The sequence below is a fragment of the Dermacentor andersoni genome, chromosome 2, assembly GCF_023375885.2.
Source record: "Dermacentor andersoni chromosome 2, qqDerAnde1_hic_scaffold, whole genome shotgun sequence".
Taxonomy (NCBI): Eukaryota; Metazoa; Arthropoda; class Arachnida; order Ixodida; family Ixodidae; genus Dermacentor; species Dermacentor andersoni.
The window spans coordinates 145702097-145726833 of NC_092815.1; the positions used below are offsets into that span (position 1 = coordinate 145702097).

Sequence of the window (24737 nt, forward strand, 5' to 3'; positions counted from 1 at the left end):
TGCGAGCATGCCGCGCGTGGTGAGACCAGCCACGCCTACCACGCGTCGCCGTCTCGGAGTGCGATGCGTCGCGGCGTTGTTGCGGTGGCGACACGTCTCTCGTACGCCGCGTCACCCTCTCCGGTCGGAAGGGCCGGCAAGTAGCGCCGCTTTTATTTGCCTAACCCGTGGTGCCGTGCGGTATCATTAGTACGCCCCTGTCAGTCTCGACTCCTAAACTAACCTGCCGTCTCGTCTGCACCGCTGATCTCGCCTGTCCTGCGTACCCGCTTGGACCGGTTTACTTTGCCTCCGGTTCAAGGACAGCCGCAAGGTAAGCTGGTCGTCAACTATGTCTACGTTCTCGGTACATTTTGAAGCCGTATCGCGAACTCGTGCTAAATTCAAAATAACAGTATTCAGCATCTTGTACTTTTTTGTTTTTCGTTTTCACCGAGCAAGTGCCACAGACGTACTTTCCACAGACGTTAGGAAAGACCAGAGCATTTCGGTTTTATTACGATGACTGAGTCATTTGTATTACGCTGATGCGACATTAATCCAGCATTATTTTGTGCCAGTGTGTGTTGTTCTCTTTCCTCCTCATGTGTGAGTAGTCAGCAAAAAAGCAATTCAGCGTTTGCTTTTTATCTCAAAGCTTGGGAATCAGCTTCGCGCGAATCGCCAAAGGGGGCGACGTTGCGCCAGTAGTTCATCTTCGAAGGCGCGACAACTGCGCAGTAAACGAGGATGTGTCGCGTCCTTCATGATTCCGTCCTCGTTTCTTGCGCTGCTCCCACGCTTACAGCCTTCGTTATACTTGTATTAATAGAGACGACCATAATTCTGTTAACTTCCATCGAGTTGGTTAATCCGCATTATTGCCGCTATATGGCACGGCACACAGTCAAAACTGTTAGTAATGAGGATGATTATGTGGGTGATTGGGGTCATATGATTGTGTACGGCGAGAGTGACTCAGAGGGTGAGAAACCCTTATACGACGGCATGACGACCCCGTAATTGAACTATGGAGACTTCTTACACTTAAGCTAACGTTCATAAGTGATGATAAGCATGACTTGTCCTTCGATATTCTTCCCCAATAATGGCCGCATGGCCTCATTTGAGTCGCTATTGATGGCTGTCATGACGAATATATTCGTGACAATTACCGCTATACACATGGATAAATGTAAACCCCTGTAGCTTTCGGCGGTGCGCGGTACGAAATAAACCTGGAAAGTGGAACCTCCATTTTCAGAAGTAATGCTCTATGTGTACGTTCTATGCATAACACGTGCACGATTCAAAGCGTTTCCGTCTTCCGGCCTGGAGTTAACGTGAACATTTTACAACAACTATGTTTATTCATTTTAGTTTCAATTGTATTGCGCGTCCTCTAATTAAGCCTAAGTCAAAATTATGTTTTGAAGCTTTGGCCAATTGTATGACGTTTTGAAATAAACAATAAAGAAATTTCTGCAGTATACGGTGCTGATTCGGTTCTGTCTCAGCAGTGAGCTCCGGTTTTTATTTATTCCGTTTTATACCCCCGAGAACAGATCGTTGCAGTGAGAATTCGTATTCAGTTGATTTCGCGCAAGAAAAAAATAAAAAAAAGCTAGACGAAGTCATCCACAACACTGAGCCATTGCTCCGGCTCACAACTCACTGCTGCAGCAGCGAGCGCTCCCGCGGACACCACCCTCTAAAACTCACGAACGTCTTTCCTACGCACTCAGTGCGCCTTCGTCCGCTACAGTATTGCGTGTTGTGATAGAAATACGTGCACAGACTCCACCACTCTATGCGAGAAGGCGCAAACTCGGGGAAAGCCGAAGTTGCCCGATAGAGCTGCGATTATCGCGTCCATGGCGCCCTGCTGTCTTGCAAATTGCCACAGGAGGCCGGCCCATGGACGCGCGTATCGTCACGGGAGCATGGGTTCTTATCTCAGTGGCAGTGATGGGGAATGAAGCTCAACGACACCACGATAACGATGTTACTACGGCGGCCGTCGGCGTAACGTAGTAGGCGGGCAGACGGAAGGACATTGCAAACCAACCTTCAAGCTGCTAACTGCTGCCTCAGTAAAACTGAGTAAAACAATATTAGCGAGACCCTATGCCATCAACTCGCTACTCTTGATTATCGTTGTATAACTGGTGCTCCCGGTAAATATCTCCACAAGCACATTACGCGTGAGGATAGTGTCATCGATTAAGGGATTATTATAATCGCTATCACTATGGCGTTAGCGCTGCCTCAAGATGCCTTGCATTTTCTCGCGGAATGGGCAACTCCTGTTAACATATTCATCCGTACACGAGAAGAATAGGACGCAGATCGAAGCAAGGTAGCAGAATAAGGCGCAGCGTGTTATGTTTGCTTGGCCGAGCATAGAGGGCATCGCCCGTGGTGCTCCGGGCACTCCCCTGCCATGCTTCAAAGCTAGCGCAATAACGAATGCACGGGGTAGGTCACAGCAACGATGGAACTGCAGTGTGGACTACTTAACTATTTAATGAATGGTCATGGCTGTTAAAGTGTTGCTTACTCGACCACGAGCCCAGGGCGGCGGGAAAAGAAAGCGCGCTACTGTAAAGGAATACAGCCCAGGCCTATTTGGCTACGCCACGAAGATGAGCGAATTGAGAATTATGGAAAATGGAGAACATATATGAGTAAAAGAAGTTGCCACAATAGTTCTGTCACGACGCCCAAAGGCGAATAAAAAAGGAAATAATGGCGATAAATTCTGTAAACAAATGCACTGCCTCAGTCCGGACATATATAAAATTGAGGAATTGTTTTACGCAGGCGAATGCTTGGACTGCATTCGTCGCTTATGGTCGGTTTGATTCCTAGCTAGAGGCACCTTTGCGTAACCTTTTGAGTAACCTTTCAATCATTTGTCTTGTTGCCTGTTTCCTAGTTTTCAGTAAATTCCGCAGGCGTGCTCTTGCTTCTTCTCGATGAAAGTGACTTTACTCGACAGGGTCTGGAATGTATTTTAGCGTCCCCAAGTAGGCGTGACACAGAAGTTCCGATTGCCATTTTATTAAAAGAGAGCCTGTGTTATGTATACTAGGCTGCGAAATTTATAGAAACTACCTTCCCTAATTTATCTGCCAGCATGCCTATCACGGGGTCGCTGCTTCAATATGCGGTTGCAACAGCTGCATATCGATTGAGGTGGAATGCGGAAATGTTCCTATTCAGTGGAAATTAAGGAAGCCAAGATGGTTAAAATTACTATGAATTCATTCATTACGAAACTCCAATGTTACTTTGGGGCTTTAGACCCGATAAACCGGTTCATTGTCTATGTTTTCTGGACACCCCTCAAGCACAGCTAGAAAGCTAGGCAAACGACGTCTGTAGAAGCAAGGAGGAGAGCATGGAAGGCCTCGGAATTTCACTGTCACCAGGCCCCGAGTTGATTCATTTATTACATACTGCAGGCCTTACGAGGGCCCAGTAAAGACGGACAAAAAGAAAGAAAAAGGGAAAGGAATGACATGGACACATTGAATTTGACGGCCACACAATAGAATGTGAACATTTGATGCCTTTCATAAAGCATTCCATTCTGCTAGCGTCCTTTCAAGGGATGCGCCTTGAGGTGAGAAAGCTTTGCAAAAACACCGACTGAATGTTTTGACCTCTCTACAGTAACTACGAAGTGAAGCAGTGTCATTTCCACGTCCATGCAGGCTCATCGGCGCTTAGTGCCAACCCGCCACAAAAACCGACAAGCGGCCGGGCCGCCATGGGACCCCAGTCTTCGGGGGGTTTCCTGTGGCTGACCTTTCTGGCCCTGGTCGTGGTCACACTGCCAGCAGAGGTGCTGCCCGCTTCCCGCAAAAAGTCGTCCTCGTCCAAAAAGACCACCTACTACTACTACCAACCGGCTGAGTACCGTGGTCACTGGTACCACCACTGGCCAGACACCCTAAGCAGGCGCTCGTTCGGCTCCTGGGAGGACACTTACGACGACTGGCTCCCATGGAAGGGTGTCAAGTACGTTTCTCTGGGGAATGAGCGTACCTCTTTCTTGCTAATTTCACACCAGATTCACACTTGCAATGAAAACGGTCGTCAAATGTTTACAGCATAGTCAAATTATAGACATCATCATCATCATAATCATCATCATCCTATTTTATGTCCACTGCTAGATGAAGGCCTGCAGCATGAGGCCCCCTGCAATCTCCAATTACCCATGTCCTGAGCCAACCGACAATAACTTGCGCCTGCGAATTTCCTAATGTCTTCACCCCACCTAGTTTTTTGCCGCCCTCGACTGCACTTCGTTCTCTTGGCACCCATTCTGTGACTCAAATGTTCCATCGGTTATCTAACCTACACATTACGTGGCCTGCCGAGCTTAGTTTTTTTTTCTCTTTATGTCAGTTAGAATATCGGCTGTCCCCGTTTGCTCTCTCATCCACACCACTCTCTTCCTCTCTCTTAATGATACGCCTAACATCGTTCTTCCATCGTTCTTTGTGCGGTCCTTAACTTGTCCTCGAGCTCCTTTGTCAACCTCCAAGTTTCTGCCCCATATGTTAGTACCGACAGAATTCAGTGATTGTATACCTTTCTTTTCAATGATAGTAGTAAGCTTTCAGTCAGGATCTGGCAATGTCTGTAGTATGCGCTATAACCCGTTGTTCTTCTGTAAATTTCCTTTTCATAATCAGGGTCCCCTGTGAGTGACTGACCTAGGGGAACGCACTCTTTCACGGGCTCTAAAGGCTGACTGGCGATCCTTGACTGAACAGGCTGCAGTTTGCAGTAACGAATATTATTCCTCTTAAATCATGGAACATAAAAGCATGGTGAAGGAGAGAAACCGATAAAATACTAATGTGAGGAAGACTATTCCGCTAGGGGAGGTGGGGAAAGCAATAGTAAAAGCTGGGAGACGAAAGGAACAGAGATGGGCAGGCCCTGTATGCGTCTGACTTCGACTGGCCTTAGTGACCTATTGCAGGCGTGATAGACCGCCGTGCGTGTTCGCACTGATAGTACCATTCTTGCTCTCTCTTCATTGTTTCCTTCGGTCGCAGGATCGAATCCCGGCCACGGCGGCCGCATTTCGATGGGGGCGAAATGCGAGAACACCCGTGTGCTTAGATTTAGGTGCACGTTAAAGAACCCCAGGTGGTCAAAATTTCCGGAGTCCTCCACTACGGCGTGCCTCATAATCAGACAGTGGTTTTGGCACGTAAAACTCCATAAAAAAAAGAAAAAAATTGTTTCCTTCCATCTCTTATTCACCTGCGTAGAGTAGCAAACGGCAACATGCGTCTGATTGACCTCCCTGCCTTTCCTTCCTTCTTTTCCTCCTCTTCCCTGCTAGCAAGCCGGGCACGCTTACAAATCGCATGTAAAATGAGTGGGAAAATCGGAACAATGTATACAGGCGTTGTTTCGCTGTCGTTCCGATGATTTAGTTTGTCAGGAAAGAGTCCTTAAACACGGATATCAGGATTATGACAGTGATGATGACATCACTAACTGTGGCATGTATCAACAGCTAGAGCCTAGGGATCTACCAAAAATCCCGGCGTGAAACGAAAATGCCGAGAGGGTGATCCTTGTCATTAGTGCCGGTAATGATTAGCCCATATATATATATATATATATATATATATATATATATATATATATATATATATATATATATAAACCAGCAAATGTGTGCATGGAAAATGATTTTGAATTTCCTTCCTATATATCATGCCACTTGAAGTGGATGGTTGTGATTGTATACGCTCTTTAAAAAAAGACAGAAATGCTTAAAGAGCCAGCGCAGGAAGACGAGCACAGAAAACAAACGTGACAGACCAAGCACTTCATTAGTTTCTTTTATTTTTTCGCGATTATTTTTTTTTCCTGCTCACGTACGTTTCTGCTAAATTCGTTATGGCCAAGAGTGGACACGTACAGTGGGTTTTTTAATCCATGAACCATTTCTTTAGTGCTCATTATGTTGGAGCAGCAATGTGTTTATGATTTCGCTGGTCATCCTTCTTCACATAGTGGAAAGGCACTGAGTTTATTTCTTAGGTCAGGTATAATGGTGTAGTAAGATTTTCCACACCCAGCGCAATCGGCTTGCCAAAAGATTTCTTTTTTTATCTTTTACAGATATTCGCTGTCTCCTCCAGTGCCGAAAATTGGGTAATTATTTTTATTTTTTTTTAAGAATGTTCCCCAAAGAGATGACAAATTCCTACCCAAAAGCTTCTGACTCATACGCGAAGCACTTAATTAGATGAAGTAAAGCGAAATTGCAGTGCACAGAATAATATAAATTCATAGGAAGTTTAACTCTAGTCATACTATTTACGGTTCTCCTAATAATTATGATCAAGCTAGCAATAACATTTACATCACCATCAAACGTATGTGGAGTGGTGGACGAAGAGCACGAGTGTACACTTCAGAAACGCCTCTTAATATTTTTCTCTGCTTAGTTTCAAGCTTTCATTCTTATGAAAAGGCATTAGGTTGGTGTAGTCGAGGTTGACGGTATGCTTGCAGATAGCAATCATTAAACTCCGACGGCGGCAGAATGCAATAACCCTACATACATCGTGCTTTTGATAAAATTATCACGGTGCATAAACCCATAAACTAACCCTCACTAAAGACCCATAAGATCACGTGGCCGCAAATATAATGCAGCCCTCACTGAAGTGTATCTTGGATTGCCAAAATCATCTGGAACGATATGGAACGAACATATTTACGGTAAATCTGCGAAGTTAGCGCATTGTGGTGTCACCTCCCTTCTGCCCTTGTTCGGCGCTAAATATGCTTTCCAAGACAGAAGGTACTTTCCCAGTTACATTTTACTTCGTTCTCTCTCAAAAAAATTCAATACAGGATTTATAATTTATAAGACACAATTACATTCATTGATGAAATGCATATGAGTTAAATTTTTCATGTCGCAGTGTTTCAGGCGATCCTTATCGCTCATGTATGACACTACCCATGTGCGCCAGTGATCCTGGAAGCAGCGCAGGTGCAACTTTGTCTCGCGACAGTGGAGACATCGGGAAAAGTAACGTATAGTAGATGATACATGTTGTGGCCACATTATTGCCGAGATTTACATTCAAAAAATCGGCTGATCGAAAAATAAAAGAAATAAAGCGCTTTAAGGATTTGTCTGTAAGCTAAACTAGTACTGAGACTAGAACTAGTACTAGTACTGGGGCATATTAAGGGTGGTCGCTAATGCAGCTCCCGTAGATATGATCTTACAGCGCGAAGACGACGCAATTTTTTCTTTTTCACGTAGGCAGCTTTCAAGGGGATTTATTCTATCAACATATTTTACAAAATGCTCTCCGCAGCAGCTATAAGAAAGGATAGGGCCCAAGAAATATGGAGCCTAAATTATATCGTTTGAAAGAGCCATCTTTCAAACATAATTATTCCAAGGAATAAAGTGAGTGTTTTACATATCAGCGATAAGGAAATGAATCACGAGTGGCTTGTTTAGGAACAAATAAGAAAGTCGAAGGCAACGCCACAAGTTAGCCTAGCGACAGACTTGGAATTCTAATCCAGGTGCAGTTGATGATGCTGGATTCTACCAAGGTTACTTTTATTCCTTTTTTGGTCGAAAACCGCTCGTCCAAGAAAGCGCTCGCACAACGACCCACTGTCATTATCATTCACACGCAAACACTAATTATACATTTTATACTCCTAAAAAAAATGCACGCGAAACACAGTCGCGAAGATTAGTCTTATGAGTGATTACCCTCGCACCTGGATAGCAAGCGAGATCTTGGCAAAGAGCCAGAGAAGGTTTCTTTTTTTTTTTTTCCTACGGCTGCTGTTTGCCCTTTTTCGTTTTTCAATAGTTCTCTAAATCATTATTCGCACAGGCGTGTTTGACGTCAACGAAAATCCTAAGCCTTAGAGAAACGTCACTGCCGGAAGCGTGGTGCATACTGTGTTTGCCTTCGTTCTACGGAGTTCGCGAATAACACAACGCTTAATAAGAAGCATTAGGCGGGCGTGTTCGCCAAGTATCTTTTATGTTTATTTTTTTATGTTCATTTTTTTTTAAGGACGGCACGTATACGTCTTGGCGCAGCCTTGATTTCTTTTTCCCTCCCATCTGGTAAAAGTATCTCAGGTGCCATAAGAACATTAACTCATGTTCGCACTTTCGTGTAGCAGGCGCTTGCAAACTTACGTTTATATATGCTTAGGCATGAATATTATGTTAATGATTTAAATTATAAGCATAACAGTACATCCAAGCTGCTCGTAAGAAGGAGAAGAGGCGCAAGGACACAAAACTAACTCACCTTTTTTTTTTTTCTCGATTCCTTCTCTCTCTCCAAGCGTGAAGACCCTCCTCGCGCACAAGCACCAGCACCTGCACCACGGTCACGCTCGTTCGGGATGCGGTCTCGAAGCAGTCCTGGTGGGAATACTACTCATCGTGCCACTGGTGAGTATATGAGCTAATAACCATGCATTCGAAGAAGAAAAAATAAGATGTATCAATGGGATAAGAGGCCGATCACAATAAAACTGTGATCGGTCCCGCGAGAAGCCTGCTAAGAAAGAGCAAGTTATTCCGTCTGTAACTAGTTATAGCTTTCCTGCCTGCTTTGCCAGTGCCGACAGCCAACAGTTCTCGGGTAGCGGTGAAAGAGTAGGAAAGGATTACTTAGAAGAAGGCTAAGGGCGCAGGGTACATAAATGATTAATCATAAACTCCCTTTGTTGAACTATTTATCGAGTCGTCCACTGAAAGTCATTTATCGTCCTCCGGCGTGAAATTTCAAGAAACAATGAAACACTTTTGTGATGAGCTGTGCCATGGATGCAAGTACAAGAGCTCTACATTCGTAATGGTATATTTCACATGGCTTGCACGCCCGCCATGGCCTCCTTAATGTGTTTGAAAGGCTTCATTTTGCGCTTCGATCACCCATTCGGGCTTGACATCAACGCCATTGCATGCGCTTCACATTATTCGAATTGTTGCATGAGTCTCACCTGCTGAGTGAAGCTTCAAACGTAGGCAAATGCAGCCACAAAAAAAAAGAAAAAATGAGTGTAGCAGGAAGAGAGAGACGATTTTGATGTTAGAAAAGCACAGCGGTCGGCTGCAGTAACTGATTTGCCTCTGATCTGCTGCTCTAAGCAGGGGACAGGCAGAACGGGAAGGAGAGAGAGAGGAAGTGAGTATGACGATGATAGTGTACATTTAACTGTGTGCGCGTGCGACATGCACACATGTTCTGCGCCCAGCATCTTACAATGCGCAGACTCATCTAATGTAGTTCCAGAGTCTGTAGGCGATACCACTCTCCGTCAAAAATGACAAACGTTCTTGTTGAGTTGGAGTGTCGATAAAAACATTGGTTCCTCACTTTTTCGAAGGAATCCGTCGTAACACGAAAGTGAAATATGCTTTCTTAGAAACAGTCACACCTCCACTGCACATTGAGAAATACTACTCCATAAACGTGCGCGGCTTTTCATGAATTACACTTTCGCTCAACGATAGCAAGCATGCAAGGCCCGTGCTCCTACTCAGTGCAAACAGCGCTCAAAAGGTTACCAGGTGTGATAGGCATATCCTACGCGATGATGAGCGCGTGTTCGGTGGAACTGCCTCCTTAAAGCACCGGCGGCAACGTGCGCGCGCGCCCATGCACATGTTCAAGTGTGTGCAGGCTCGCGTTTAGCGAGCGCGCTTACTCACTCAGTGGCACCTCTGTGCTTAAGGCGAGCATGTGGTGTAAAGCGAGCAACGACCTTCGCGCGGAGGGCGGGAAGGAGCGGGGGGGGGGGGGGGGGCGCCGTTTCCCTCCGTCCTCACCTTTCCAACCGCTCCTCGCGACCTCCCTACCCTGCCGCGAGCAACCCCTCCCCTTGCGTGTTATCGTCCCCTTCTACATTTCAGCTCCGACCACCCCACAAAACGGCAAAGTAGTGCCATCCCGTGGGGATGCCAGGAAACTTGAGTGATGATGATTGCGTGACGCACGTGTGATAGAGTTCCGCTGGAGCTTCACAAAGAACACCTTTGTGTTAAAAGAAACAATGATGACAGCACCATAAACAAACACTGCGCTTCGATACAACATACGCGCGTTCCATAGGCATGAAAACGCACTGTATACAAGAAAAAAAAATGTCAGTGATGCGTTAGCAAAGCGGTGAAAATCACACTGTCCAAGTTAAGAACAATGCTCCAAATACGGAAGCATTTCTATGCCTGCCCAACGAGGAAACCCGTCCGTCCCGTCCCTGTCTCCGTCCGTCAAGTAAGATGATCGCTTTCTATATAGGGCCCGCAGAAGCGAGCCAATTGACCTTCTTGCTGCCTCTCGCTTCATCCCGAACTAAGTGGCGAGAACACAGCGCATACGAAGCTATCAGCCCTCGCCGCACTCTGTCCCTATCGCAGATCGCTTTCAAGACAGGGGCCGCGCGGCCACGCCATACCCAGCCGCCACCAGAGTCCGGTTGATCAGAGCTGGTAATAGTTCGCATCGAGAGGAGGCAGCGTCATCGACCACATCTACATACAATGTCTACCGAACGTGCTGCTGTTCAACTACGTCACGTACTACAGCACACATCGACCAGTGCTCATCTTCTACGAAGCAGCGGCATCATACAAACGCACCATCATAGAACATGGGTGAACACTGCTACAACTCGCGTCTTCTTCGATGAGCAACGATTCTGCGGTTCTGTTGTCCGCGATGTCCAGCGCGAGCTTCGGAGGACACCCGCTCTGTCTCACTATGCGCCCGGAGACGGAACCCCGATACCTGAGCGTGTACTGTCTCAGCGCCCGGTCCGGGGTCACGAAGACGGCGTCGGCGTTGCGCTCGTCGCCTCCAATCACGAGAGAAGTGATTGCCGGGAGACACACGGTGTACAGTGCCGCCGCGTACATCGGTATGACCGTGGGCGCCGCGAACGTCAGGAGTTGTTCCTCGACGATCTCTCGACTGTTGGCAATGACGCAGTTTGTGCACTGCATGTCTCGGACGCATCGGCACCACGGCTCGTCGGCCGGCGGTTCGCGATCCAAGCGAAAGTGGTCGAGGAAGAAGCGCAGCGATTCCCGTGCGAACCAGTCGGACGGGAACCAAGACTTGAGCACGGCGCGCACCGTGGACTCGTTGTTGACGTACACGAGTCTGCGGCCGTCTCCTATCTTCTTCTTTGTCGGAGGCGGAACTATGCCGAACGTGCGCTTGGGACCGAAAACGTTGGCGATGGTCGCCAGTCGAAACGCTCCCCACACGGGTAGCATTCCCAGCATGTCGAGCATGCTGTCTTCGACTCTATCCTCTTCGAGACCGACGTCTCCGCCGTCCGCAATACTAGAGTCGTCTTCGGAATCGACCATGGACCGTGCGCTTTCCATCAGGGGGCGAGACAGTGGTGCACTTTCCACCCGGGGGCGAGACAGTGGTGCGCTTTCCACCCGGGGGCGAGACAGTGGTGCGCTTTCCACCCGGGGGCGAGACAGTGGTGCGCTTTCCACCTGGGGACGAGACGGTGCGCTTTCCATCAAGGGGCGAGACAGTGGTGCGCTTTCCACCTGGGGACGAGACGGTGCGCTTTCCATCAAGGGGCGAGACAGTGGTGCGCTTTCCACCCGGGGGCGAGACAGTGATGCGGTTTCCACCCGGGGGCGAGACAGTGGTGCGCTTTCCACCGGTGGGCGAGTGGTCCTTTCTAGCGGCTCATCCGAGGAGCCGCGTTCGACCAGACGATGGGCCGACGACGACGATGTGTTTTCCACTTGGCGGACCGACGACATTTCTGGCGATTCGACCGATGAGCCGCTTTCGATCATGACTCGAGGTTTCTTTTTTAACGAAAAACGAAAAAAAAATGCAGTGAATGACGAACATAAATGAAAAGGCGCAGGTGTCAGTTTTTTTTATAGCACGCTTCCCTCCCCTCTCTCTCTCCGGTAAGGTTTATCGCTTCCGGCCATACGCGCCGCCACCAATCGCGACATCCCCTTCCTTATCGTCACCCGGACGCGCGCATTCTTCTTTGGCGTAATAATTGGAATACAGGAGGTCTGGCACGGTCATGCCGGTGGAAGTGTACAGCCACACTTTGAGCAGGACGGCCACCGTGTCCAACGTGGGATCGTCGGTGTAAGCTCGGGTCAGCACCGAGTGGCGGTACGCGACCCAGTTTTCGCGGTGCTTGACGAACGAATCGCAGTTTATTGCGCACGTCACGATGTCGCGCTGAGCGAAAGCGTTAACCGGAGCCCGCTTGCCCGCGTCGGGATCGGCGAACGCGTAGTGGTGGCGGTCGCCGTCGTTGGCGGTCGATTCTCGAGAGACCACGTAGTCCAGCACCGAACTGCCGATGTAACTTTTGCAAAAGTTTTCGTCCAGTCTGCAGCTGTACATGGACCAAAACAAAAGAAACACCGCGCCCCAGTCGGGACAGTGATAAAACACTCCGTTGGGTCCGAACATGTCGCGCTCCCACGTGCGCCGCTGTTGGTCGGAGATCCAACAGTCCCGCGCGTTACACATCATGCGCGAGTATTCGGACAGCGCAAACGGACCGCACGTGCGGCGACGGTCGAACAAGTACTCGGCCGGCCCTCGCTCGCTGGATTTCTCCTTGTGCTGTCGACGGTCGAGGGCGCGAGCCGCCCGATACGCGGTCAGCGCCACCCGCACGGTGTTGGAACCGTCCGCGGGCACGTTAAAGCAGTACTTCTTGAGCAGTCTCTCCAGCTCGCGAACCGGCAGCACCGGCATCAAGCGCGCGCACGCGGTCAGATAGAAAGTGTCCGAACGCTGGGGGGTTCGATTGCTCAGTCCGAACAGATTGTGTCTGGTCACGGCGCGATCTGCGATCTGGTACATGCGGATGCATTCGTGCAGGCAGTACCACACGGAGAGCGGTGCCGCGTCGTTCGGCTTGGCCTCGAATTTTTTCAGCACGCGGTACACCTCGTCTTCGGAATTCAACTCTTCGGGCAGGTCCCCCACCGCGGTCGGAACTGCGTCCTCGATTGCGCCCACCGGCAGTTTGGCCGAAGCGTACTGCACGGCGAATATCTTGGCGCTGGTGCCACACACGCACACCTTGAAGATGTCTCCGCAAGAATATATTAGCGACAGTTCGGTCTTTCGATCCCACGCGTGCGAGCGGCAGAAATAGAGCACTCTCATCAGCTCCCACAGAACGGGACCCATGGTAACGGTGGCGTTGGTGTTTGTCAGTCGCACCGAGGATTCTCTAATGAGATTGCGATAGTAATAGAGAGTGTGGTTGGGAGTACACAGCAGCTCGGTCGGCGAAAATCTCGACGCGTCCGTGCCGAACACCAGGTGTCTGGTCACGTCGTCTCCGATCGCGGTGACCGGTTCGCACGGCACCGGTAACACGGAGCTCTCTGACTGCGCGAGAACGCGATTGACCTCGGCCACCGCGGAACGCGCGACGTCGTCGTCCAGCCACCACTTTCCGATGAATCTCTCCTTTTGTTCGGAAATAGTGGATTTGACTGCGTTCACGGTCGATCGACTGGGCGTGTATTCCGACATTAAACGGTGCCGGTAATACTGTTCCGCCCAGTATGCGCACATGTGTCCCGCCAGCTGCCACATGTGGTGGTGCCAGTCGTCCGTCATTGTTTTCGAAATCGGAGGTCGAGTGAAAAGACCCCCGACTTCGACTGGAGACACGCATAGCAACATGACTGATGGGCGAGGCGATTTGGGAAAACGAGGAAACGAGGGGGGTACCTAGAAAACGCTATCTGCCGCTGCTATTCCTATCGCCTTTCAACTTACCAGTAATGTTTTTTTCGGTTTTTTTTTTCTTTTTTCCCCACTCCGTTCCCACCACGTGTGTATGCGTAGTCTTCTAGGTATGTCATCGGAGATTTCAATCAATGTCGTCTATCCTCGGAGGAGAAAACGAGTAAACAAGACGGGGGAGGCCGAGGTAGTTTGGTGGGTTTTTAGGAGAGACATTTACAATGGATCTTCGGAGAAACACCAATTTCTCTCTCCGAGTTGTTATCGCAGCGGGAGAAAAACAAAAGAAAGAGCGCGGGGAGGGAGAAAAAGCGTCGTTTCCGGACGTTCACCCTCCCCCCTCTCGGTAGGAACAGGAGGGGGCGTCTCCCCGACTCTCCTCCTTTCTCTCTTTTTTACATTGCATCCTACCGCGTGGCTCTGCTCACTCTCGCTTTCTTCTTTGCTATAGACACGACGAGGGAAAGGAAAAAAAAAGATGCATGGCTGCCGCTGCGCCAATCGGTTTTGCGCGCCATTTTTTCCAGCTTCCTTCCATGTCGTCGTTCTGTCCCCGAAGAAACGAAACAACAGTGCGACGCCGCCGTCGTCGCGACTATCGCCAACAACAGTTACTGTTAATCAACAGCATGTTGGAACAGGCCATCTTACAATAATAATAATAATAATATATGGGGTTTTACGTGCCAAAACCACTTTCTGATTATGAGGCACGCCGTAGTGGGGGACTCCGGAAATTTTGACCACCTGGGGTTCTTTAACGTGCACCTAAATCTAAGTACACGGGTGTTTTCGCATTTCGCCCCCATCGAAATGCGGCCGCCGTGGCCAGGATTCGATCCCGCGACCTCGTGCTCAGCAGCCTAACACCATAGCCACTGAGCAACCACGGCGGGTAGGCCATCTTACAGTTACTGCTGATATTGATGCCACCCGAAGCCATCGATGCAGCCGAATGTTCCGTTTTGCAAGTACCGACCACCGGCTTTACGTACGGAGCGTACCACGTGCCCGACATGCCCGGATTCCCCTACTCTCCGGCACTGACCGACGAAAATCGTAAGTGGACCGAGGACGAGTGGCACGACGAGCAATTGATGGAGCACGCACGGCAGATCGAAATACGAGCGTGGGTCGCAGATCCGACGCAAGCGTCGGGTGAGTTCTGGACGGAGTCTAAACTTCGAGCGGCTATCGACTCGAAATACGACGCGCTCATTCAAGATTACCACGAATGTCAAACCAGGATGAACGAGCAAATCGGAGGCTTGCCTGCGCGCCCATTCGTGCCGACGTTGGACGTGGTCTACGGCAGCGATGGCAGAAAGGCCAAGTGGCAGATGCCGCACGTGGGCTATTACTACGGCGAGATCGTGGTGCGCGCCTATCGCTCGTGTCACCGATTTACCGAAGTTCTGCAGAAGAGGAGCCTCCTGGCATATCTGTTCGGCATGAAAAACGGAGACGCCGTCCGACGGGCCGAAACTTCCTACCTCAAGTTGCGATGTGCCGGCAATAAAGTTGAGCCGAGTGCATCGGTGCCGAAAATCACTAGAATGTGGAGAGCACACTCGGAAAACCTGTGGTGGTGGAAGCAGCTCTTCGACGCCAACAGATTGCAGCCGAGCTACGAGCACGCGTGTCGCGAACTGCACATATCGGACAGAAGCTTCATGGCCGAGGGCATCATCCTCCCCGACGGAATTGCTGTCGTCAAGAACGGAACCGCGGTGCCAAGTGAAACGTGCATTCGATCCTCTCGCCACGTACTCACGATTGACGACGACAACTCCTGCCGCATGGTGCTACTGGACGTCCGCGCGACGTCGCGCCTCGAGTTTGCGGTCAACGAAAATTCAGAAACCGTCCTCCGGATCAAAGACAGACACGCCGGCGAAAGGCTCTGCACCACCGCCCATCTCGGCATCAGAGGTCACGAAATCGAGGTGGACTGCGTGCGAATGAACGCCGAACTTTACGTGGCCGTTCCCGCCAACACCCTACTCAAGCGACGAGCCATCGTGCGCGGCTGTTACGGGTCGGTGCGATACCTCATTCGCTCGCACTTCGAGGTCATCGGATCCACCAGTTGGGGGTGCAACGAAGAGAACTTTTTTACGGTCGGCACGGTATTGAGGCAGAACTGCGATCCTTCGCTCTACTATACCGATCTGCCCGGACTGCACGTGTGCACTTGGGACGGCCGCTTTCTGGAGAAGCGCGAACGAAGATGCAAACTAAAGAACCAACTCCGAGGAAGCGCTTGCCTGGACGACTGCACACTCCGCAAAATCGCCAAAGAGGTGACCGACGGCGAATCTCCCGCATGTGGAATCAACGAAACAGCTTACAGCCACGTGGCCAAATGGGTGCCTTTGTACCAATGTTCTTCTTCTTCTTCTTCTACCTCTTCCTCCGCCTCTTCACTTCCGACCAACCTCCCGTTCACTTATCATTTCGAGGTGACCAACAAGCGCGAGTGGTGGCAGCGAATACCCAGGCGCATTTATTTGATATTTTTACTTATACCTGCATTTGTATGCGGTGTATATAAATGCTTGAAGTATTGCTGCGGTTGCTGTGGCAACGAAGACCGAACTACCTTCGTGCAAATCAACGAGATCGGAGGAGCGATACCTCTTCCACCACCATCTACTGCTCCTCCTCCCAGCTACTGAAGAAAGAGAAAAAAAAAAAAAGAACGACGCGAGATGCGTGTTTTTTTTTTTTAATAAAGACTGGAGGTACAAAAAAGAATTATGTGTACATGTGTCTTTTTTTGCTACTGTAGTAAAAAAAATATCGATATTGTTCAACAAAGAGGGGGGAAAAATCCAGATAGAAAAAAATCTAAACTGACAAGATAACGAGGGGGTGGGGGATGTAGGCGGTACGCGGAAGAGGGTGGGTAAGAGAGGAGGAGCGGCACGATTGGACGAGGAAGGAGCGAGGAGGGTAGTTCCTTGCCTCTCGCTTCATCCCGAACTAAGTGGCGAGAACACAGCGCATACGAAGCTATCAGCCCTCGCCGCACTCTGTCCCTATCGCAGATCGCTTTCAAGACAGGGGCCGCGCGGCCACGCCATACCCAGCCGCCACCAGAGTCCGGTTGATCAGAGCTGGTAATAGTTCGCATCGAGAGGAGGCAGCGTCATCGACCACATCTACGTACAATGTCTACCGAACGTGCTGCTGTTCAACTACGTCACGTACTACAGCACACATCGACCAGTGCTCATCTTCTACGAAGCAGCGGCATCATACAAACGCACCATCATAGAACATGGGTGAACACTGCTACAACTCGCGTCTTCTTCGTTGCCTCATGCTGGTCTCAGTTAAGATTTCGGTGTTGCCACCACGCTTCTCCGTTTCACGATTCTTTCGTGATGGTTCTAGCAATTATACCAAGCACGTGCAGCTGCATGCGACGACAAAACAGCAGGTGATCAGTAGCAAATGTTTATGCATCATTTAGACCACTTCCACGGGGGATTGTACGTGTGATTTCTTGTCTAAGCGGCACATTCAAATAGATGGCCGCTCGTTCCAAACACAGACGCTTGACGTTCCAAGCCCCCGCCTTGTCGGTGTCTGCAAACTAACATAGTAATATAGAAGCTTACCGTGCATGAGACTCGCTGCTGAGCGCAAGGATGCAGTTGTGCCCCTTGTAGGACTTCTCTCAAAATAACGAATTCTGTAACTCAAGTTACTTCTCTCACTTTTATGCAGCCACACCTTTACGCTGAAAAAAGTATCAGGTTACTCAATTTATCGGTTTTACTACTCATACTGTTCCAAGTTCCATTCATTCATTCATTTAGCCGTAGAGTTGGTTGGTTGCACATTATCTGATTTCTTGTGCGATCAGCCTTTGCTTACATATAGCTAATAGGTAGCAACTCTTCCCACGCATTGCACGTTTCCTCTTTGCCTTTTTGTCACTGTTCCTGTTTCTTGTGATTTTGTGTCTTCCTTTCCACTGCTCTTTTCCATCCCCTTTGAGGCATGACGTTGAAGTCTGTTTCTGTAGATTTGTTCCACACCCGGAACTGATATTTCAAGGAACGTCCATCTCCATACAGAATGCATCCACCAGCTGGGCTTTCAATCGCTGTGGTGGTGGCGCTAGCATCCAACGTTACGCGCTAGCACCCGGCCTGTATGCAATACTTTTCGGCTCCCCCCTGCATAATTAGAGCAAAAAGGCTCTCATTAGGAAACCATATAGAACGGATTGGAACGGCAGTGTTGCATTTTCAAAAATGTGCAACATTGCACTGAATGACTGGTGCAAAATTAACAATTCATCTCCTCAACCGCTGCAATTACTGTCACATTTAAAAGGCGTCACAAATGATTGACAGGTCTCCATGATTAGTTAAGTAGCGCAAATGGCGTCAGGGCGATCATTTCTGTACTTCGATGGTCTTAGCAAATTTACCCCAGTAGGTATACTAAAGCTTATTTTCGCAGTAGTAATCGTTGCTCACATTTGTTTATGGGAATTCTGAACGGGGTAACTTTGGCGAGTGCGTATATTATAGAGCTGCGCATATTATTTGATGCGCGTCATACATATTCTTTACCATTTTTACCATTCACTGCTGTATATGCGTAAAAAAATTGCTGACTCTCTCGTAATCGAGAGTTGATGTAAGCAGGAAATGACAACCGGCAAAGAGGTTTGCTTGGGGATGATACTAGCCACAATCTTAAAATGGATGTACTGCACGTTCACAAGGTCACACCCCACCACACCACACCGCACCACGTCATATTGTCCACTGATCCATATAGACGCTGCCCACCTAGAAAAAAAACCGGCTGAAGTCGGCATGACAGGCATCAAAAGGCGCCAGTGAGACTGAGCGCACTGCCCAGCTAGAAGAAGAAAAGCACCTGAAGGAGCTGCGTGGCGCCATCTCTCGAGGCGACGCAAAACCGACGTGCCGCGGAATTCACCGACCACTGGCGTTCAAAAGAACACAGGCAACCGTATCCCAGCGCCAAAAAATGACAATGAAGTGTGTAGTGCCCTACATCTGCCTTTTGAACGGCGCTATTGGAAATTACAAATAAAACGTAAGCCTACAAGGAGTTACACCTTGAACGATATTGTGAACAAACATTAGGAAGAACCCAGAAGCAATATTTTTCGTAACTTGTTTGGGCAGTAACTAGCGTATGTAGTGTGGTCCTGTACCAAGGGTCGGTGGTAGCGACCGCACTTTCTTAAACGGTCTCTCACCAGGCCACATAGTAAATATCGGTTATACGCTGGAAATTGTTATGTTCCCTTTATGAAACGTTCTACCGCAAGAATTTTTCAAATTGGTTCATTAATAGCCGAGCTAGAAATATTTCAGTGCCGCGAACCTATGATTTCAAGAGGCGAGCGCCACTACCAAGGTCGACACTCTCTCCACTTACCCCGTCTAGCATCCGCAATCGAAATTCCTTGCCTGCGTTATTCCATGCCGGAGCTCGAGGATCACGTGACGTACGCGCCACGGGCCCCGCCTTCATTTTTTTCCCTCGCTTTTTTGCTGCGCGGCGCACTTCTGCTGACGACGTCACGCGCGAGCTATTGCGTTTGTCTCGTTTCGCGCAGCGCATGATTTTGCGCGCTGTGCACGAGGACAACTGACTAGCGGTATAAGTCAGTGCTGCACGAATATTGAGGCAGACACTAGCAGATCACAGAGCGTAATCTCGCGCTGGAATACGGTAGACAATGGCATAGTTTCGTCGCCTGCGCTGGCGACTGTGCGAGGTGGGAACAAGCAGACGAACAGGAAATACATCTCTCTTGCTGCTGTGCGAAGTAAAACAAAAATATGGAGGCATTCGTTTTGTATGTTTTATTATTTCTCAGCACTTTAATTCGTCTTTTGAAGCAACACGTTACACAAATAACAGATGTTGCCTCGAATAATTCTCGAAATCACGTGCCACTATGGGCGACGTCACCACCGTGCCATGAACGTAGGCGCACTTGTGCGATATGCGTTGACTGTGGCTGGGAGCGCGGAAACGGCGAGGAGAAGGGAAAGTAGAGTTGGGTTTGAAATTTCAGCCCTTTTCGCGCCGCGTAGCGATGTAATACTTAGCAGACACGACCGTTAGAGCGCATTGTATGCACGGCGCTTGTCAGCTCAAAATGGCCAGACCTGGTGAGGGGCCCTTTAAATCTTGACAGGTTGCCCGGATGATCTCCTTTTTGTTCTCACAACTTGCCTGGATGTGCTTGTTTGAGTGCCCGAATAACAGCTCCTGCATTTGGCTGAAGGTCGCTTGAAGGTCGCCGACAACGGTAAATAAAAGCATTTCGTGCTTAAAACGACAAAATACGGTCGTCGAGTAAGGACGCAGACAATCTATTTGGTGTTGCACTTAAGTAATTAAGGATATCACAGGAGCTTTTCAATCATTGTTCCTGAGTGGGTGATTAATAGAAAGGGAATGACTACACGCTTTTCTTGTAGTTGCTATGGCAAAAGTGCAGTTAAGCACGTTGCGTGCTCATACACCAAACTCACGTTTTCTTTCAATTACATAGGTTTGTCACTTGCAACTGCCTCTGAAGACATAAACAGCGTTGTTCCAGAGGCACCCATGCGCCTGCGTCGGAGCGAGGAGGATGAATTAATTAGTCCCGCTCCCCGAGTCAGGCTGCCGGACCGTTCAATCGTCGCGGGGCGATTTCGTTAATCGGTCAGCCGAGAAGTGATGGGTCAACGATTTCAACGCTTCGCGGCGCGCGACGTCGGGGCGTAATAAGCGGACCAGTCGCGCAGGGTGCTGCATTGTAATCGAGCTTTCCACGCCGGCGCAGGAGCGCACGACAAGTTTATTGACGACTCGGACAGGCGCATTTATTTCTTTGCTTCTTTGCTATTAGGTTTACGTTACATTAGTATTGCCTTTTCGAAGGTTGCGAAAGTTCATTATTATATCGCTAATCTATAAAAGACCGGCAGGCGCGCTTATTACGCAAGAATAATGGTCCTGTCCTTTGCAATAAAGTGCCCGATAGAATGGCTCATAATTAACGGCAACGCAGGGACGGGAAGAATGGTGAACATTTTCGTTTCAGCTAAGGGTATTAAAGTCCCGGAACTGCCTGTGTGGGCTACGAAGAGGTTTTAGAGGAAAGCTTCGGATTCAACACCCGAATTTCTTCGAGCGCAGTACACGAGCGCTTATGCTTACCGCTCCCGTTAAAATACTAGCAACACGGCCGGGAATTGAACCCGCAACCTTCTACGAATGCCACAGCCATGGAGACGCTGCAGGTAGTATTCTAAATTTCGAATTAGAAAAGCTGCGACTGCCCATTTGAAAGGTTTCCTTTTCAGCAGAAAATAGCTATATTCCTACACGCACGAGACAGCTGGACCTCGTATACGTGCGTAGGTCTCAAAAAACGTCGTGGCGACGTGAAGAGTTATAGCGCATACCGGCAACGCTTGTTGTGCACCTTGGTGGGTGCGCTTACCTTTTCTACGCAATGACGCAAGTAAAAAAAAATCAAGTCAATGCGGTAATCTCCAGCAGATATTTTATCATTTGCCGCGCTGTGGGCCAATTTTGTCGCTTTCACAGGGTGACAAGATGTTTTAAAATCGCTGGGTGAAATTTACGACATAAGGGAACTTTCAATATAAAAAAAAAATTCTGCCAATTGACGTCACTTCTAAACACGGTGAGGGCAGCCCTACTTCCACATGGGCTGCAATTTAATAACGGCATGAAAGCTTCATGGGGAGCACGACCGGCAAAAATAATAATAATAATAATAATAATAATAATAATTCCCGCAATGACTGCGTGAATAGCTTGCAATTGTGAGAGCATGGGCTGCCGCTCGTGCCCGTCCTGCACGGAAATTGAGCTTTTAATGCGATAGCTTTATAGCCGGACTTAATTAACCCACTTAGGAGGTACCTAAGAGAAAATATGCACCGATCTCTAAGGCAGTACCTTCTAACGCATCGTCTCAATGTGCTAGCTGTCAGGAAGGACGAAAGCCAAAAAGAAAAAACAACATGGCACGTGACGCACGCGCCGACGTTTCAAAGAGCGACATTGGAACGCGAGAACCATGCGTGCGATCGTGGAACACTGATTAAAGCACCCGAGATGCTGCACCGGTAGACAGAGGCTCGATCCCGCCATCCGTCATGCATGCCTTCATAGAAATGCAGGCGAACTTCACCCGCTTCGGGAGGTGTCTAACAGAAAACTCGAGGTGTGTGAAGTGTGCCCGAGCACCGTTATGGTGTGCACGAAATCGCAATTTTGTAAGAGATGCCAGGTGTAGTAACGTCACTCTGATAAATGAAAATACGCAAGGCATGCCCGTGACGCCCGCGCTCGCAGCTGACGAGAAGTCACAATGGTCACATTCTGAGTATGCTACCGCATAATTAGAGAGCTAAAGGTGCTAAGTTCTGGCCCAGCTTTCTCACTCTCCGTCTATTAAACGACAGACGCCCATTGTAGGATGCGGTTCACTAACTGCGAATATCCAGAGAAGAGCAACGTGCTCAATAGTTCTGCAACGTGTTTATAGTTCTGCTTTGTTGATGCACGCAATACAAGCTCCGCTCACAGTGAAGTGTGGCGCGCCGAAATGAGCCGACGTGATGATTCTAGTTTTCTTGGCATAGCCTACTACACACATTTAAGCTACAATCATACGGCACACGCGGCTTGCTCTCAGCGATGACAGTTTAACGAAATTCCCGAAATATGAAACATATGGTTCTCTTGCCTTTGTCTGGTTATACGTAAGAAATTTTCAACAGGCCCTTGATGACACAGAAAACGTTAAATATGTAGACTTTACACAACCAGTTGTAGGTTACCGATAGAATGACAATTACCCTAATTTTGTAAGTCTTAGCCTAAGAACCTTATTCCTTCAATATTCCTCGTTGTGCCTGAAATTTCCTGCGATACGGGCGTTACTGCAGAAGTAACTGCGATACTGCAGAAGTAACGAGGCACAAGCAGTGAAATTAAGCATAGCTTGGAAAGGCGCCGAGATGGTGTAGCTTCATTGCTGTGTTGGGCTGTGGCAGGCACGGTGACACACGAAGTTAGTGGAAAACGATGAACACGCGACAAGTGAAGCGCGAACTGTCGACTAAGTTTTATTCAAAAAAGAAAGAAGAACTTGAAACCATGAGCTTGTAGGCAGTCATGTCTACGAGCTCTGTTGTTTTTCACTAACTCCCTGCGTCGATGTCCCTGCGACAGCGCAGCACAACAATGGAGCCAGATACAACGCAGTTTTTTTTCCTCGCTCCCTTCGAGGTCCATCTAAGAGCCACACGTCAACAATTGCCGGCAATGATCACGATAAAAGGCAAATATATGCATATGCCTTCTCTATTGTGCATCGTATTGTCGTATGTTTTAAAGCGAAGCTTTATATGGCTACTGTTCCGTGCATTTTTGTTCTTCCTGAACAGAAACTATAATCATCAATGACTCATAATCCCCGCAAAGCCATCATGCTCCCGTAAGCAAGCAAAAAATGCAATAGCTCATAGCCCCGTAACGCAGAGGCTACAAGCACTCAGTAAAGTGAAGTGAACAGTGCTTAAATTCTTTGTAATCATGCATACAACATACAGAACAGCATGTCGAAAACTGCCATCATCAATGGCTCATACCCCCAAGAGCAGTGGCTCATATCCCGCGTAAGCGAACAAAAAATGCAATGATTCATAGTACCGTAAGGTTCATGGCTACTCACTTTGCGTGAATTAGCTGCGGCGACGCTACCCCTGTTGTCATTGTTGGTAATTTCAATGTGGATGTGTCGTTACCGAAAAGGGAGTTGCTTACGCGTTCCGTTTTGCTGACATATCTCTTGCGATACCCCACCGATCTGGGCCAACCGACCACCCAGCAGCGTACATGCATCGATTTGACATTATCAAAGAATGTGATTGCAGTTGCGAGTGAAATGATGGCCACCGATCAAGACAATAAACGCGTACCTTTCGTCACGATGACCACCCATCATGACAATAAATGGGTTCGTACCTTTTGTTCAAAATTATGTGTCGCCTCCTTCTCGTGTGCTAACAGCTTCGCTGGTCAACCAGCTTCACAGAGTGGTATGGCTTACGATTTTTTTCGCCACTCGTTCCTCCAATTTTACGAACTACCAGCGACCTGTCAAACGCTATTCGTCTTACCCTCACTCATTGTCTCTCTCTTCTTTCCAGATGGTGCTCATAGGTCTGATGCTTCCCGTCGTGCTCATCATAATCTCGGTCATGGTGGGCGCCCCGCTCCTGGTGCCAGCCGTGCCACCCGCCTTTCTGCCCCCGCTCACGACGACGGACGCCGCGCAGGGTCGACGCCGGCGGCAGGTGTTCGGGGAGCCGCTCGAAGACGTGCTCACCACCACGCTTGAGAAGCTGCTAGTCGCTGTGGCCAAATACGGCGATCTGTGAAGAAGCACCGTTCATCGCCGTCACGTTCGAATAACACGCTGTCGCAGTGCCACCGGTGTGTAGGCAGCCACCCGCTGTGTAGGTGTGGAAAGGATGCGGAGGCCATCGTTCATTCTCTTGAACCATCCAGTCGCGGCGTTGGTCGGCCCCCGACATGCTGGCAGAACGGGGAGGAATTGGAGGCTGCATTCTGGGGTCCAGACAGGGTAATGTCGCGGATCTCTAGAGCATCGGAATGCCTGTCATGCTGAAAGTGAAAATATCAGACGCTAAACATTAGCAGTGCCGTAAGCTTGAGTTCCGTGTCACCTATGTCTACAAGCTAGGTGCATTCGATCTTTGCTTTCCTTTGTTTTACGTCAGCTGGTCGCCTGCTAGGACTGAGGCCCATAGGCAGTTTGTAACCAATGTCTCGGATATTACTGAACGTTAAAAAAAGCAGCGCAGCAGAGCA

General features: G+C 48.9%; 1 protein-coding gene across 2 annotated transcripts; it reads left to right on the forward strand.

The window, feature by feature from the left end:
* Positions 1 to 24737, forward strand: LOC129387299 (uncharacterized). Of its 2 annotated transcripts, XM_055076160.2 has the most exons (5): positions 1 to 313; positions 3699 to 4005; positions 6142 to 6174; positions 8365 to 8473; positions 24053 to 24737. In XM_055076160.2, exons 2-5 carry the CDS (start codon positions 3755 to 3757, stop codon positions 24281 to 24283), a joined length of 624 nt encoding a protein of 207 aa, XP_054932135.1. In that variant the 5' UTR covers positions 1 to 313; positions 3699 to 3754; the 3' UTR covers positions 24284 to 24737. The 2 variants fall into 2 exon arrangements, with proteins under 2 accessions (XP_054932135.1, XP_054932136.1); XM_055076161.2 differs by lacking the exon at positions 6142 to 6174.